The 16,336-nt window shown below is 48.4% G+C and overlaps 1 protein-coding gene across 5 annotated transcripts in view; it reads left to right on the forward strand.

The window, feature by feature from the left end:
* IREB2 (iron responsive element binding protein 2) overlaps nt 1–16,336 on the forward strand; it is a 271,408-nt gene that overhangs the window by 179,974 nt on the left and 75,098 nt on the right. For all 5 annotated transcript variants that reach the window (XM_063926565.1, XM_063926564.1, XM_063926562.1 and 2 more), the window contains one exon: nt 927–1,086. In XM_063926565.1, coding sequence (XP_063782635.1) covers nt 927–1,086 — 160 coding nt within the window. The remainder of the gene's footprint in view (nt 1–926; nt 1,087–16,336) is intronic.

Consider the following 16,336-nt stretch of genomic DNA (forward strand, 5'->3'; position numbering starts at 1 on the left):
TCAATTACTTCAAAGTCCTTGGATGTTGTAAGGGCTCTGAAAATCCTATGTGCAGAGGACTGCTCGTCACAGAAAATCTGACTCTGTTTGTCCTGTATGATCCCAAGAAAATTGGGTGTCCTTCTAAGCAGACGATCTCTCGCTGGATCAGATTCACTAGCCGTGTCCAAGATCTGTTAAGGCCCACTCTACTCGTAAGGTGGGTTCTTCCTGGACGGCTGCCCGGGGTGTTTCGGCTTTACAGCTTTGCCGAGCAGCTACTTGGTCTTGGTCAAACACGTTTGCTAAATTCTACAAGTTCGATACTTTGGCCTCGGAGGACCTAAAGTTTGGTCAATCAGTTCTGCAGGAGCCTCCGCGCTCTCCCTCCCGTTCTGGGAGCTTTGGTACATCCCCATGGTACTAATATGGACCCCAGCATCCTCTAGGACGTAAGAGAAAATAGGATTTTAATTACCTACCGGTAAACTCTTGAGGGAGGAGCCAGCCCACAATAAACTCTTAAAGTGCCAGTGGCTCCTGGTGGACCAGTCTATACCCCATGGTACTAATATGGACCCCAGCATCCTCTACGGACTACGAGAAAAGGATTTACCGGTAGGTAATTAAAATCCTATTATTTATTGCTTTAGAAATGCTCTTAAGGTGCAAAATGAGTAGAAAACTTTACCGTTAATCTGGCAAAATCGATAATCCGGCACTGGAACCGAGGATGCCGGAAAATCGGTGGTGTATCTGTATATACTATTAGAACTCGTACAATGATTATGTAGTATAGACTTAAGCAGAGTAATCTGAGCTCAGTGCAGTACATTTTTAGTATAAATTATTTCTACTGTGTTGGGTAATGATTTGCATTCCTGGTGAATCACTTGGAAAACAAGGAGGTTACAGGCTAATTTTCTTAAGTTTATATGTCTTTTCAGGTGGGTTTGAGAGGATTCCAAATTCCAGCAGAAAAACAGAAAACAGAGGTTGCTGTGACTTATGGAAACTCAGAATATCTGTTGTCGCATGGCTGTGTCCTTACAACTGCTGTCATCAGCTGTACCAACAACTGTAACCCCTCTGTCATGCTAACTGCAGGTAATGAAACCAGAAGTTCCACAGCACACTGGCTCATCCTTTGGGGAAATCAGTTGGTGCTGCAGCCACGTACAGCTGATGCACTCAGGCAGGAATAGGGTAACTAGTTATAACTAGACATAAGAGTAAAGTGATTACAATATACAGATGTGTCCTCTTATATCTCTGCTCCGTACGCTACAAGTCACACTACACATAATGCGTAAGTGCCGTGTGACTTGGTAGTGCCGAGCATCTTTTTTTGCATTTTTTTTCCCCACAATAATGTTTCTTATACACAGTCATGTAATAGAACGCACGAGCAGCTTGTGCTGATTACAATGATATGCAGCATGCCTATATTCTGTGTGTGACTGCGACTGTGTTTGCATACAAAATGCTCTGCTACAGTGTTTTCATGGAACACACTAACGTGGCATTTCGGATGCAGATAGACCCGCAATTACACACACAGAATATAGTGTTAATTTACTGTTTTTAACCACTTGAACAGAATCATCATACAGAATATAACATGAGCCGGAGATAATCAATATAGAAAAATATAATGTAGCATTAAAACATATTATAAAATAGGTAAATATTTCCATGTATAATGTGAACAGAATATGTATAATTTGTGCATCTCTGCGGACATCGGCATATAGAGAAATATAAGAACAACTTGCATATTTAAAAGAGCTTGATATGCACACAGATTAGTACATTATATAAACTATAAGGGAGTATGCAACAGTTATTTCTTGCTATTTCTTTTAGGTCCCGTGGATATATAGGTTATGTTTGGCTGTAGTACTGTTTATAATTTGAAATCCACGTTTCCCATACAAATGTCATTAAATCTTTTAATGTCTTTTCATTTTTATTAATCTTCTGATACAATAATGATAAAACGACAATGTTATATATGATTGAGACTTGTATTTTTCTCTATCGTCCTAGTGGATGCTGGGGTTCCTGAAAGGACCATGGGGAATAGCGGCTCCGCAGGAGACAGGGCACAAAAAGTAAAGCTTTCCGATCAGGTGGTGTGCACTGGCTCCTCCCCCTATGACCCTCCTCCAAGCCTCAGTTAGATTTTTGTGCCCGGCCGAGAAGGGTGCAATCTAGGTGGCTCTCCTAAAGAGCTGCTTAGAGAAAGTTTAGCTTAGGTTTTTTATTTTACAGTGAGTCCTGCTGGCAACAGGATCACTGCAACGAGGGACTTAGGGGAGAAGAAGTGAACTCACCTGCGTGCAGGATGGATTGGCTTCTTGGCTACTGGACATCAGCTCCAGAGGGACGATCACAGGTACAGCCTGGATGGTCACCGGAGCCTCGCCGCCGGCCCCCTTGCAGATGCTGAAACATGAAGAGGTCCAGAATCGGCGGCAGAAGACTCCTCAGTCTTCTAAAGGTAGCGCACAGCACTGCAGCTGTGCGCCATTTTCCTCTCAGCACACTTCACACGGCAGTCACTGAGGGTGCAGGGCGCTGGGAGGGGAGCGCCCTGGGAGGCAAATGAAAACCTATTTGGCTAAAAAATACCTCACATATAGCCTCCGGGGGCTATATGGAGATATTTAACCCCTGCCAGAATACACTAAAGAGCGGGAGACGAGCCCGCCGAAAAAGGGGCGGGGCCTATCTCCTCAGCACACAGCGCCATTTTCCTTACACAGCTCCGCTGGTCAGGACGGCTCCCAGGTCTCTCCCCTGCACTGCACTACAGAAACAGGGTAAAACAAGAGAGGGGGGGCAAAATAGTGGCAAAAATTATATTATAAAAGCAGCTATACAGGGAGCACTTATTATAAGGCTATCCCTGTCATATATAGCGCTTTTGGTGTGTGCTGGCAAACTCTCCCTCTGTCTCCCCAAAGGGCTAGTGGGGTCCTGTCTTCGTTAAGAGCATTCCCTGTGTGTCTGCTGTGTGTCGGTACGTGTGTGTCGACATGTATGAGGACGATATTGGTGTGGAGGCGGAGCAATTGCCAAATATGGGGATGTCACCTCCTAGGGGGTCGACACCAGAATGGATGCCTTTATTTATGGAATTACAAGATAGTGTCAACACGCTAAAGCAGTCGTTTGACGACATGAGACGGCCGGACAATCAGTTAGTGCCTGTCCAGGCGCCTCAAACACCGTCAGGGGCTGTAAAACGCCCTTTGCCTCAGTCGGTCGACACAGACCCAGACACAGGCACTGATTCCAGTGGCGACGGTGACGAATCAACCGTATTTTCCAGTAGGGCCACACGTTATATGATTTTGGCAATGAAGGAGGCGTTACATTTAGCTGATACTACAGGTACCACTAAACAGGGTATTATGTGGGGTGTGAAAAAACTACCTATAGTTTTTCCTGAATCAGAAGAACTAAATGATGTATGTGATGAAGCGTGGGTTGCCCCCGATAAAAAGATGCTAATTTCAAAGAAGTTATTGGCTTTATACCCTTTCCCGCCAGAGGTTAGGGCGCGCTGGGAAACACCTCCTAGGGTGGACAAGGCGCTCACACGCTTATCTAAACAAGTGGCGTTACCCTCTCCTGAGACGGCCGCACTTAAAGATCCAGCAGATAGGAGGATGGAAAATATCCAAAAAAGTATATACACACATACAGGTGTTATACTACGACCAGCTATAGCGACAGCCTGGATGTGCAGTGCTGGAGTAGCTTGGTCAGAGTCCCTGATTGAAAATATTGATACCCTGGATAGGGACAATGTTTTACTGTCTTTAGAGCAAATAAAGGATGCATTTCTTTATATGCGTGATGCACAGAGGGATATCTGCACACTGGCATCACGGGTAAGTGCTATGTCCATTTCGGCCAGAAGAAGTTTATGGACGCGACAGTGGTCAGGCGATGCGGACTCAAAACGGCATATGGAAGTTTTGCCGTATAAAGGGGAGGAGTTATTTGGAGTCGGTCTATCAGATTTGGTGGCCACGGCTACAGCCGGGAAATCCACCTTTTTACCTCAAGCTACTCCCCAACAGAAAAAGACACCGACTTTTCAACCGCAGCCCTTTCGTTCCTTTAAAAACAAGAGAGCAAAGGGATATTCATATCTGCCACGAGGCAGAGGAAGGGGGAAGAGACACCAACAGGCAGCTCCTTCCCAGGAACAGAAGCCCTCCCCCGCTTCTACAAAAGCCTCAGCATGACGCTGGGGCTTCTCAAGCGGACTCGGGGGCGGTGGGCGGTCGTCTCAAGAATTTCAGCGCGCAGTGGGCTCACTCGCAGGTAGATCCCTGGATCCTGCAGATAATATCTCAGGGGTACAGGTTGGAACTAGAGACAGATCCGCCTCGCCGTTTCCTGAAGTCTGCTTTACCAACGTCCCCCTCCGAAAGGGAGACGGTTTTGGAAGCCATTCACAAGCTGTACTCTCAGCAGGTGATAGTCAAGGTACCTCTTCTACAACAGGGAAAGGGGTATTATTCCACTCTATTTGTGGTACCGAAGCCGGACGGCTCGGTAAGACCTATTCTAAATCTGAAGTCCTTGAACCTGTACATAAAGAAGTTCAAGTTCAAAATGGAGTCACTCAGAGCAGTGATAGCGAACCTGGAAGAAGGGGACTTTATGGTGTCCTTGGACATCAAGGATGCGTACCTCCACGTTCCAATTTACCCCTCACACCAGGGGTACCTCAGGTTCGTTGTACAAAACTGTCACTATCAGTTTCAGACGCTGCCGTTCGGATTGTCCACGGCACCTCGGGTCTTTACAAAGGTAATGGCCGAGATGATGATTCTTCTTCGAAGAAAAGGCGTATTAATTATCCCATACTTGGACGATCTCCTAATAAGGGCAAGGTCCAGAGAACAGCTAGAGATGGGATTAGCACTGTCTCAAGAAGTGCTAAAACAGCACGGCTGGATTCTGAATATTCCAAAATCCCAGTTAATGCCGACAACTCGTCTGCTGTTCCTAGGGATGATTCTGGACACGGTTCAGAAAAAGGTTTTTCTCCCGGAGGAAAAAGCCAAGGAGTTATCCGAGCTTGTCAGGAACCTCCTAAAACCAGGAAAGGTGTCTGTACATCAATGCACAAGAGTCCTGGGAAAAATGGTGGCTTCTTACGAAGCAATTCCATTCGGCAGATTCCATGCACGAATTTTTCAGAGGGATCTGTTGGACAAATGGTCAGGGTCGCATCTTCAGATGCACCAGCGGATAACCCTGTCTCCAAGGACAAGGGTATCTCTTCTGTGGTGGTTGCAGAGTGCTCATCTATTGGAGGGCCGCAGATTCGGCATACAGGATTGGATCCTGGTGACCACGGACGCCAGCCTGAGAGGCTGGGGAGCAGTCACACAAGGAAGAAACTTCCAGGGAGTGTGGACGAGCCTGGAAACGTCTCTTCACATAAACATTCTGGAACTAAGAGCAATCTACAATGCTCTAAGCCAGGCAGAACCTCTGCTTCAAGGAAAACCGGTGTTGATCCAGTCGGACAACATCACGGCAGTCGCCCATGTAAACAGACAGGGCGGCACAAGAAGCAGGAGTGCAATGGCAGAAGCTGCAAGGATTCTTCGCTGGGCAGAGAATCATGTGATAGCACTGTCAGCAGTGTTCATCCCGGGAGTGGACAACTGGGAAGCAGACTTCCTCAGCAGACACGACCTTCACCCGGGAGAGTGGGGACTTCATCCAGAAGTCTTCCACATGCTGGTAACCCGTTGGGAAAGACCAATGGTGGACATGATGGCGTCTCGCCTCAACAAAAAAACTGGACAGGTATTGCGCCAGGTCAAGAGATCCGCAGGCAATAGCTGTGGACGCGCTGGTAACGCCTTGGGTGTACCAGTCGGTGTATGTGTTTCCTCCTCTGCCTCTCATACCAAAAGTATTGAGAATTATACGGCAAAGAGGCGTAAGAACGATACTAGTGGTTCCGGATTGGCCAAGAAGGACTTGGTACCCGGAACTTCAAGAGATGATCACGGAAGATCCGTGGCCTCTACCTCTAAGGAGGGACTTGCTTCAGCAGGGTCCCTGTCTGTTTCAAGACTTACCGCGGCTGCGTTTGACGGCATGGCGGTTGAACGCCGGATCCTAAAGGAAAAAGGCATGCCGGAAGAAGTCATTCCTACTTTGATTAAAGCAAGGAAGGAAGTAACCGTGCAACACTATCACCGCATTTGGCGAAGATATGTTGCGTGGTGCGAGGATCGGAGTGCTCCGACGGAGGAATTTCAACTGGGTCGATTCCTACATTTCCTGCAATCAGGATTGTCTATGGGTCTCAAATTGGGATCTATTAAGGTTCAAATTTCGGCCCTGTCGATTTTCTTTCAAAAAGAATTGGCTTCAGTTCCTGAAGTCCAGACTTTTGTTAAGGGAGTGCTGCATATACAGCCTCCTGTGGTGCCTCCAGTGGCACCGTGGGATCTCAATGTGGTTTTGGAATTTCTAAAATCTCATTGGTTTGAACCACTAAAAAAGGTGGATTTAAAATATCTCACATGGAAAGTGACCATGTTACTAGCCCTGGCTTCGGCCAGGAGAGTGTCAGAACTGGCAGCTTTATCTTACAAAAGCCCATATCTGATTTTCCATTCGGACAGGGCAGAACTGCGGACTCGTCCGCATTTTCTCCCTAAGGTGGTGTCAGCATTTCATCTGAACCAGCCTATTGTAGTGCCTGCGGCTACAAGTGACTTGGAGGACTCCAAGTTACTGGACGTTGTCAGAGCATTAAAAATATATATTGCAAGGACAGCTGGAGTCAGAAAATCTGACTCGTTGTTTATATTGTATGCACCCAACAAGATGGGTGCTCCTGCGTCTAAGCAGACGATTGCTCGTTGGATCTGTAGCACAATCCATCTTGCACATTCTGTGGCAGGCCTGCCACAGCCTAAATCTGTTAAGGCCCACTCCACAAGGAAGGTGGGCTCATCTTGGGCGGCTGCCCGATGGGTCTCGGCATTACAACTTTGCCGAGCAGCTACGTGGTCAGGGGAGAACACGTTTGTAAAATTTTACAAATTTGATACTCTGGCTAAGGAGGACCTGGAGTTCTCTCATTCGGTGCTGCAGAGTCATCCGCACTCTCCCGCCCGTTTGGGAGCTTTGGTATAATCCCCATGGTCCTTTCAGGAACCCCAGCATCCACTAGGACGATAGAGAAAATAAGAATTTACTTACCGATAATTCTATTTCTCGGAGTCCGTAGTGGATGCTGGGTGCCCATCCCAAGTGCGGATTATCTGCAATAATTGTACATAGTTATTGTTAACTAATTCGGGTTATTGTTTAGGAAGCCATCTTTCAGAGGCTCCTCTGTTATCATACTGTTAACTGGGTTTTGATCACAAGTTGTACGGTGTGATTGGTGTGGCTGGTATGAGTCTTACCCGGGATTCAAAATTCCTCCCTTATTGTGTACGCTCGTCCGGGCACAGTACCTAACTGAGGCTTGGAGGAGGGTCATAGGGGGAGGAGCCAGTGCACACCACCTGATCGGAAAGCTTTACTTTTTGTGCCCTGTCTCCTGCGGAGCCGCTATTCCCCATGGTCCTTTCAGGAACCCCAGCATCCACTACGGACTCCGAGAAATAGAATTATCGGTAAGTAAATTCTTATTTTAAAACTATTTTGTGATCTAGATACCAGCAGGTATTTGATGTTAATGTGAGTGCAGGCTGGCCAGCAAGGATAAGTAAGTTTGGGTATCAACCACATAGAGATAATACGGAGATCCAAATGAGCTTATTAGTTTTCAAAGAGACTGATATAGGGGTATATGCAATTGTGGTCGAATTGCCGCAAATGTCGAAAAACGGGGCATTTTCGACACAAAAAAATTATTCGACAATGCAATACAGTACTTTTCAACAAAAAATCTGCTGTTTCAGATTCGACTTTTTGCAATTCGACATTTACTCAAATTCGACATGTCTGCAATCGTAAAAATGCGGCTTTTCGACAAAAGTATATTCAATTGAAGAATGTCGATTCGACAACAGTGCTTTTCGACAGTCATTTCGTCAATTTCAGTCCGCCTCATTTTGCTGGTGGAATCTAATAAAAAATTTTAAAAACATGGGGGTTTTTTTGGTGTTTTTTTTATTGCTAATAGCATATCTATTTATATTAGAAGGGATTATGTACTTGGTTTGTCTATTAGGAGCCACAAGTATTATTTATATATTTTTTTAAAAGAATATTTTATTTTTTTTACTGACTAAAATAATATGGAGAGATCAGAGCATGTTTTTCAGTGGGAATGGGTTAAAAATTGTGAAAAAAAATGCGTGGGGTCCCCCCCTCCTAAGCATAACCAGCCTCGGGCTCTTTGAGCCGGTCTTGGTTGTCAAAATACGGGGGGGGGGGGGAATGACAGGGGATCCCCCGTATTTTCACAACCAGCACCGGGCTCTGCGTCCGGTCCTGGTGCAAAAAATACAGGGGACAAAAGACGTAGGGGTCCCCCGTATTTTTCCCACCAGCACCGGGCTCCACTAGCTGGAGAGATAATGCCACAGCCGGGGGACACTTCTATACCGTTCCCTGCGGCCGTGGCATTAAATCCCCAACTAGTCACCCCTGGAGGAGCGGGGACCCCTTAAATCAAGGGTTCACCCCCCCTCCAGCCACCCAAGGGCCAGGGGTGAAGCCCGAGGCTGTGTCCCCCCCCCATCCAAGGGCTGCGGATGGGCGGCTGATAGGCAAGTGACAAAAAATAAAGAATATTGTTTTTTGTAGCAGAACTACAAGTCCCAGCAAGCCTCCCCCGCAAGCTGGTACTTGAAGAACCACAAGTACCAGCATGCGGGGGGGGGGGGGGGGAACGGGCCCGCTGGTACCTGTAGTTCTACTGCAAAAAAAATACCCAAATAAAAACAGTACACGCACACCGTGAAAGTAAAACTTTATTACATACATGCACGCCGACACACACATACCTATGTTCACACGCCGACTCTGTCCACTTCTCCAAGTAGAATCCACGGGGTACCTGAAAATAAAATTATACTCCCCATAATCCAGTGTAGATCTGTCTTTCTTTTTTGTAATCCACGTACTTGGCAAACACGTACTTGGCAAAAAAACAAACCGGAAAATCCGATCCACGCCCTGAAAGGGGTCCCATGTTTACACATGGGACCCCTTTCCCCGACTGCTGAGACCCCCTGTGACTCCTGTCACAGAGGGTCCCTTGAGCCAATCAGGGAGCACCACGTCATGGCACTCTCCTGATTGGCTGTGCGCGTCTGAGCTGTCAGACGGCGTATAGCATTATGCCGCTCCATTATCTTCAATGGTGGGAACTTTGCGGTCAGCGGTGAGGTTACTCGCAGTCAGTAACCTGACCACAAAGTTCCCACCATTGAAGATAATGGAGAGGCAGTGCTATGCGCCGTCTGACAGCTCAGACGCGCACAGCCAATCAGGAGAGTGCCACGACGTCGTGCTCCCTGATTGGCTCAAGGGACCCTCTGTGACAGGAGTCACGGGGGATCTCAGCAGTCGGGGAAAGGGGTCCCATGTGTAAACATGGGACCCCTTTCAGTGCGTGGATCGGGTTTTCTGGTTTGTTTTTTTTGCCAAGTACGTGGATTACAAAAAAGAAGAGGACAGATCTACACTGGATTATGGGGAGTATAATTTTATGTTCAGGTACCCCGTGGAGTCTACTTTGGAGAAGTGGACAGAGTCGGCGTGTGAACATAGGTAAGTATGTGTGTGTCGGCGTGCATGTATGTAATAAAGTTTTACTTTCACGGTGTGCGTGTACTGTTTTTATTTGGGTATTTTTTTTGCAGTAGAACTACAGGTACCAGCGGGCCCGTTTCCCCCCGCATGCTGGTACTTGTGGTTCTCCAAGTACCAGCTTGCGGGGGAGGCTTGCTGGGACTTGTAGTTCTGCTACAAAAAACAATATTCTTTATTTTTGTCACTTGGCTATAAGCCCCCCATCCGCAGCCCTTGGATGGGGGGGGAACAGCCTCGGGCTTCACCCCTGGCCCTTTGGTGGCTGGAGGGGGGGACCCCTTGATTTAAGGGGTCCCCACTCCTCCAGGGTACCCCGGCCAGGGGTGACTAGTTGGGGATTTAATGCCACGGCCGCAGGGACCGACGTATAAGTGTCCCCCGGCTGTGGCATTATCTCTTGGACTAGTGGAGCCCGGTGCTGGTGTTAAAAATACGGGGGACCCCTACGTTTTTTGTCCCCTGTATTTTTTGCACCAGGACCCCTGTCATTTTCCCCCCGTATTTTTATAACCAGGACCGGCTCAAAGAGCCCGAGGCTGGTTATGCTTAGGAGGGGGGACCCCACGCATTTTTTTTTCACGATTTTTTACACAGTTTTGTGACGTCCATGAAGTCGAATCCAGGATGCACACTATCGTCAATTGGTCCGTTTTTCGACAGCGGGACTGTCGAATCCGTTTTTTATTGAATATGTCAAATTTGGGTCCCGGCGGGAGGGTGTCTGACTGTCGAATTGTGTCGAATTTAAAAACGGTCGAATTCCACCCGGAATTCGACCGCAATTGCATATACCCCATAAATGGAGAAGAGCAGAGGACCTAGGGCTGAGCTTTGTGGTACTGTAACTTGTTAATGAAGCAGAGAGGAGATTGGCTGAGATAAGCGAACACTGAAGCTGTGATTTAATAAGTAGGATGAGAACCAGGACGGGACAATGCCCTGAAGACCTACGAAATATAGTCATTCATGTTTCTTATCATTCTACTATCCTTCTATCTGTTACTAGGGGGTATAGGACTGGCTGCCTGGAGCTGGGCATTTAAGTGTTCACAAATTAAAGTATGAAGCTCTTCTACTCTCTAGGCCAGGGGTCTTCAACCAGTGTCCCGCTGAGCTGCTCTCTGTAGATCTCCGCCCGCCAAGCACACTTTCATTATAAAAAATAAATAAATTGAGTTTGCTGGAGCACACCGGAGCTCAGTGTGTCACGTGACTCCCTGCACTGCACTCTATTATCACAGCGCCTGCACCCCACCATGCTGCCGCACTGACAGTCAGCTTTTTCAGTCCCCCTCGCGCTGACGTCTCTACCCGGCTGCTGTGTTCTCCCTCCTCCATGTGCAGGCAATAGGACGCTGATGGATCTGGTGAGACAGGAGGGCTAGGTTTGCTTCTCCCGCTGACGCAAACACAGCCTTCCCGTGTGTATGAAGCTTAAAAAGAGACGCTAGGGAGGACCCTTCTGGTGGCCATCTTTACAGCAGATCCACAGTGTGGGGGGATCAGCGCTCTCAATGCAGCATCAGTGCTTCACCTCATGTATGCTGGGCTAAAGAATTATTACTTGTAAGTTATAGTGTTCGCTGGAGGCAATTTAATGCTGCCAGAATAACCTATTTCTCCTATTTAGAATGCCTGGTGCCCCTTTAGCTTTAATTCTGGCTGCCCACGGTGTACTCTATAATAGGCTGTGTATCTGGCACTGCACTACTAGAGGCATATGTGTATCTGGCACTGTGGGGACATATGTGTATCTGGCACTGCACTGTTGGGATCATGTGTGTATCTGGCCCCCATTTTCATTGGCCTCGCCCCATGTGGCCTCACTTATTTTTTGGCGAACGCACACAGTACCATTAACACTTTATTTATATGTGTGTATATATATATATATATATATATATATATATATATATAATATAATTTCTCTTACGTCCTAGAGGATGCTGGGGACTCCAAAAGGACCATGGGGTATAGACTGGATCCGCAGGAGCTTGGGCACACTATAAAGACCTAAACTGGGTGTGAACCGGCTCCTCCCTCCATGCCCCTCCTCCAGACCTCAGTTAGACTTTGTGCCCAGGACTGACTGGACACACACTAGGGGAGCTCCACTGAGTTTCTCTGGTAAAGACTTTTGTTAGGATTTTTTATTTTCAGGGAGACCTGCTGGCAACAGGCTCCCTGCATCGTGGGACTGAGGGGAGAGAAGTCAGACCTACTTCTTCTTAGTTAAGGGTTCTGCTTCTTAGGCTGCTGGACACCATTAGCTCCAGAGGGTTCGATCACTTGGTTCGCCTAGCTGCTTGTTCCCGGAGCCGCGCCGTCACCCCCCTCACAGAAGCCGGGTGAGTATTAGAAGAACCGAAGACTTCAGTGACGGCAGAAGACTTCAGTAATGGAGGTACAGCGCAGCGGTAGCGCTGCGCTCCATGCTCCCACACACTTCACCAACGGCACTCACAGGGTGCAGGGCGCTAGGGGGGAGCGCCCTGGGCAGCAGTTACTGAGGTTTTGGCTGGCAGAAAAAGGGCTATACGGTGTCCGATCGCCGTATAGAGTGCCCCCGCCAGTTTCCAGATTCAAATTTTAGCGGGCTATAGCGTGCCGGGAAGGGGGCGGGGTTTTGCCGCACATTGCTCACCAGCGCCATTTTCTCCTATTCTACAGCGCTGCAGAGATGCTGCCCGGACCTCCGAGCTCCCGCAAGTACAAGGGGAGGAAAAACGGGGGGGGGGGCACATAAATTTGGTGATTTTCAATTTCTATGGTCGGCGCTGAGCATACTACTGGCTTCTGTTAGTGTATGGGCGCTGGGGTGTGAGCTGGCCTACTCTCTCTGTGTACTCCCTAGGGCTTCTCTGTGGGTTTGTCCCCGGGCTTGTGGACTGTGTGAGTGTGTCGGCACGGGGTGTCGACATGTCTGAGCCTGGGTGTTCCTCCCCGGAGGAAGTTATGGGGGCTGCAGAAAAAGATTTAAGTATGTGTCTGTCGGCACAGCCGACTGCTGATTGGATGACTTTGCTGAGTACACTGAATACGAATGTGGCTTTATTGTCCAAGAGACTAGATAAATCTGATTCTCAAACACAAACATGGAGACAGTCGGTGGAGGACGCATTGTCTCAGGTACAAACAGTATCAGGGTCACAGAAGTGTGCTTTTAACCAGATGGCAGATACAGGTACCGACACGGACTCTTACTCCGATGTCGATTTGAATGAGGCTTCTTTGCATCCACGAGTTGTCAAGAGTATTCAGTACATGATTATAGCCATTAAAGATGTTTTACGTATATCTGAGGAACCTGCCGTTCCTGACACCAGGATTTGTTTATTTAAAGGGAAAAGACCTGAGGTAAAATTTCCCCCCTCTCATGAGATGAATGAGCTTTGTGAAAAGGCTTGGGAGTCGCCTGAAAAACGGTGGCAGATTCCCAAAAGAATTTTGATGGCATATCCTTTCCCCTCTGACGATAGGGACAAATGGGAGTTGTCTCCAAATGTGGACAAGGCTCTATCACGATTGTCCAAGAAGGTGGCGCTTCCGTCTCATGACACAGCTGCTCTCAAGGATCCGGCGGATCGCAAGCTGGAGACGACATTGAAGTCCATTTTCGTCAATACTGGTGCATTGCTCAGACCTGCTGTGGCGTCGGTATGGGTGAGTAGTGCTATTGCAAAGTGGGCTGAGAATTTAGCTTCTGATATGGATGCTCTTGATAAATATAATATTCTTTTGACTCTTGGTTATATCAAGGACGCTGCAGATTACCTAAAGGATGCGGCGAGGGACGTTGGCCTCTTGGGATCAAGAGCCAATGCCATGGCGATTTCGACCAGGAGAGCCCTGTGGATCCACCAATGGAATGCTGATGCCGACTCCAAGAAGAATATGGAAGCTCTCCCTTTTAAAGGTAGTGTCTTGTTCGGTGACGGCCTGGCTGACCTGGTGTCGACCGCTACGGCGGGTAAGTCATCTTTTCTTCCCTATGTTCCCACACAACAGAAAAAGGCACCCCATCAGCAGATGCAGTCCTTTCGGCCTAATAAATACAAAAGTGGTAAGGGCTCATCTTTCCTCGCTTCAAAGGGTAGAGGTAGGGGAAAGAAGTCGCCTGCAGTGTCGTGCGCCCAGGACCAAAAGTCCTCCACGGCCTCTACCAAGTCTACCGCATGACGCTGGGGCTCCCCAGAAGGGAGTACCTACCGGTGGGGGGCCGTCTCCAATTCTTCAGTCAGGTCTGGGCTCGTTCGGGCCCTGGATTCTTGGGTCTTAGACATAGTGTCCCACGGGTACAGACTGGAGTTTCAGGAGATGCCCCCCCACCCGGTTTTTCGTGTCGGCTTTGCCAACTTCTCTTCCCGAAAGAAAGGTGGTGAAGGAGGCGATACAAAAGTTGTGTCAACAGAGGGTCGTGGTGCCGGTTCCCCCGTCAGATCGGAGGAAAGGGTTCTATTCGAGCCTCTTTGTGGTACCGAAGCCGGACGGTTCGGTCAGACCGATTCTGAACCTAAAATCCCTCAATCCATACTTGAAAACTTTCAAGTTCAAGATGGAGTCTCTTCGAACGGTGATCTCGAGCCTCGAAGGGGGGGATTTTATGGCGTCAGTAGACATAAAAGATGCCTACTTACACATCCCAATTTCTCTTACATCCTAGAGGATGCTGGGGACTCCGTAAGGACCATGGGGTATAGAAGGGCTCCGCAGGAGACATGGGCACTCTAAAGACTTTAGATGGATGTGCACTGGCTCCTCCATCTATGCCCCTCCTCCAGACCTCAGTTAGATCCTGTGCCCAGAGGAGACTGGGTGCACTGCAGGGGAGCTCTACTGAGTTTCTCTGTAAAAGACTTTTGTTAGGTTTTTTATTTTCAGGGAGCACTGCTGGCAACGGGCTCCCTGCATCGTGGGAGAAGCAGACCTACTTAGATAGGCTCTGCTTCTTGGGCTACTGGACACCATTAGCTCCAGAGGGTCGGAACGCAGGTCTCACCCTCGCCGTTCGTCCCGGAGCCGCGCCGCCGTCCTCCTCACAGAGCTGGAAAATAGAAGCCGGGTGAGTATGAGAAGAAAGAAGACTTCGGATCTTCTATGAGGTAACGCGCAGCGCCATTGCTCCCAACACACACACACACTGGCGGCACTGTATGGGTGCAGGGCGCAGGGGGGGGCGCCTTGGCCAGCAATTATTAACCTTTTAGGGACACTGGCAGAGATGCATACTGCGGAGGCAGTATATGGTAAAAACCCCCGCCAGTATAAAGATTTGAGCGGGATCGAAGCCCGCCGGTGAGGGGGCGGAGCTTGATCCCTCAGCACTAACCAGCGCCATTTTCTCCACAGCACGCTGCAGAGAAGCTGGCTCCCCGGACTCTCCCCTGCTGAATACATACAGAGGGCAAAAAAGAGGGGGGGCACATTTATTTGGCGCAGTGAGTATATTTATAAAAGCGCTGTACTGACTGGGATTTTATTCCAGTATCTGGTGGCGCTGGGTGTGTGCTGGCATACTCTCTCTCTGTCTCTCCAAAGGGCCTTACTGGGGGACTGACTCCATATATATATATATATATATATATATATCCCTGAGTGTGTGGGGGTGTCGGTACGTGTGTGTCGGCATGTCTGAAATGGAAGGCTCATCTAAGGAGGAGGTGGAGCAGATGATTGTGGTGCCTCCGTCGGCGACGCCGACACCTGATTGGCTGGATATGTGGAATGTTTTAAATGCAAATGTGTCTTTATTATATAAGAGAATGGACAAAGCAGAGTCCAGAGAAAAGTCAGGGAGTCAAGCCATGACTTTGGCTGTATCACAGGGCCCTCCAGGGTCTCAGAAACGTCCCCTGTCCCAAGTAGCAGACACTGATACTGACACGGATTCTGACTCCAGTGTCGACTACGATGATGCGAGGTTACACCCAAGGGTGGCCAAAAGTATTCATTATATGATTATTGCAATAAAAGATGTTTTACATATCACAGATGACCCCTCTGTCCCCTGACCCGAGGGTATGCATGTTTAAGGAAAATAAACCTGAGGTAACCTTTCCCCCATCTCATGAGCTGAACGCGTTATTTGAAAAGGCTTGTGAAACTCCAGACAAGAAACTGCAGATTCCCAAGAGAATTCTTATGGTGTATCCTTTCCCTGCACAGGACAGGTTACGGTGGGAATCCTCGCCCAAGGTGGACAAGGCTTTAACGTGCTTGTCCAAAAAGGTGGCGCTACCGTCTCCAGATACGGCAGCCCTCAAGGATCCTGCTGATCGCAGACAGGAAACTACCTTAAAATCAATTTATGCACATACGGGTGTCTTGCTTGGGTTTGTAGCGCTGTAGCAGCTTGGGCAGATACCTTGTCATCTGACATTGATACCCTAGATAGGGATAGCATTTTATTGACCTTAGGTCATATTAAGGACGCAGTCTTGTATATGAGAGACGCTTCCAGAGACGTTGGGCTGTTAGGTTCAAGAGCCAACGCCATGGCGATTTCTGCTAGGCGAGCCCTGTGGACCCG

This window comes from Pseudophryne corroboree, chromosome 6 (genome assembly GCF_028390025.1).
Source record: "Pseudophryne corroboree isolate aPseCor3 chromosome 6, aPseCor3.hap2, whole genome shotgun sequence".
Lineage (NCBI taxonomy): Eukaryota > Metazoa > Chordata > Amphibia > Anura > Myobatrachidae > Pseudophryne > Pseudophryne corroboree.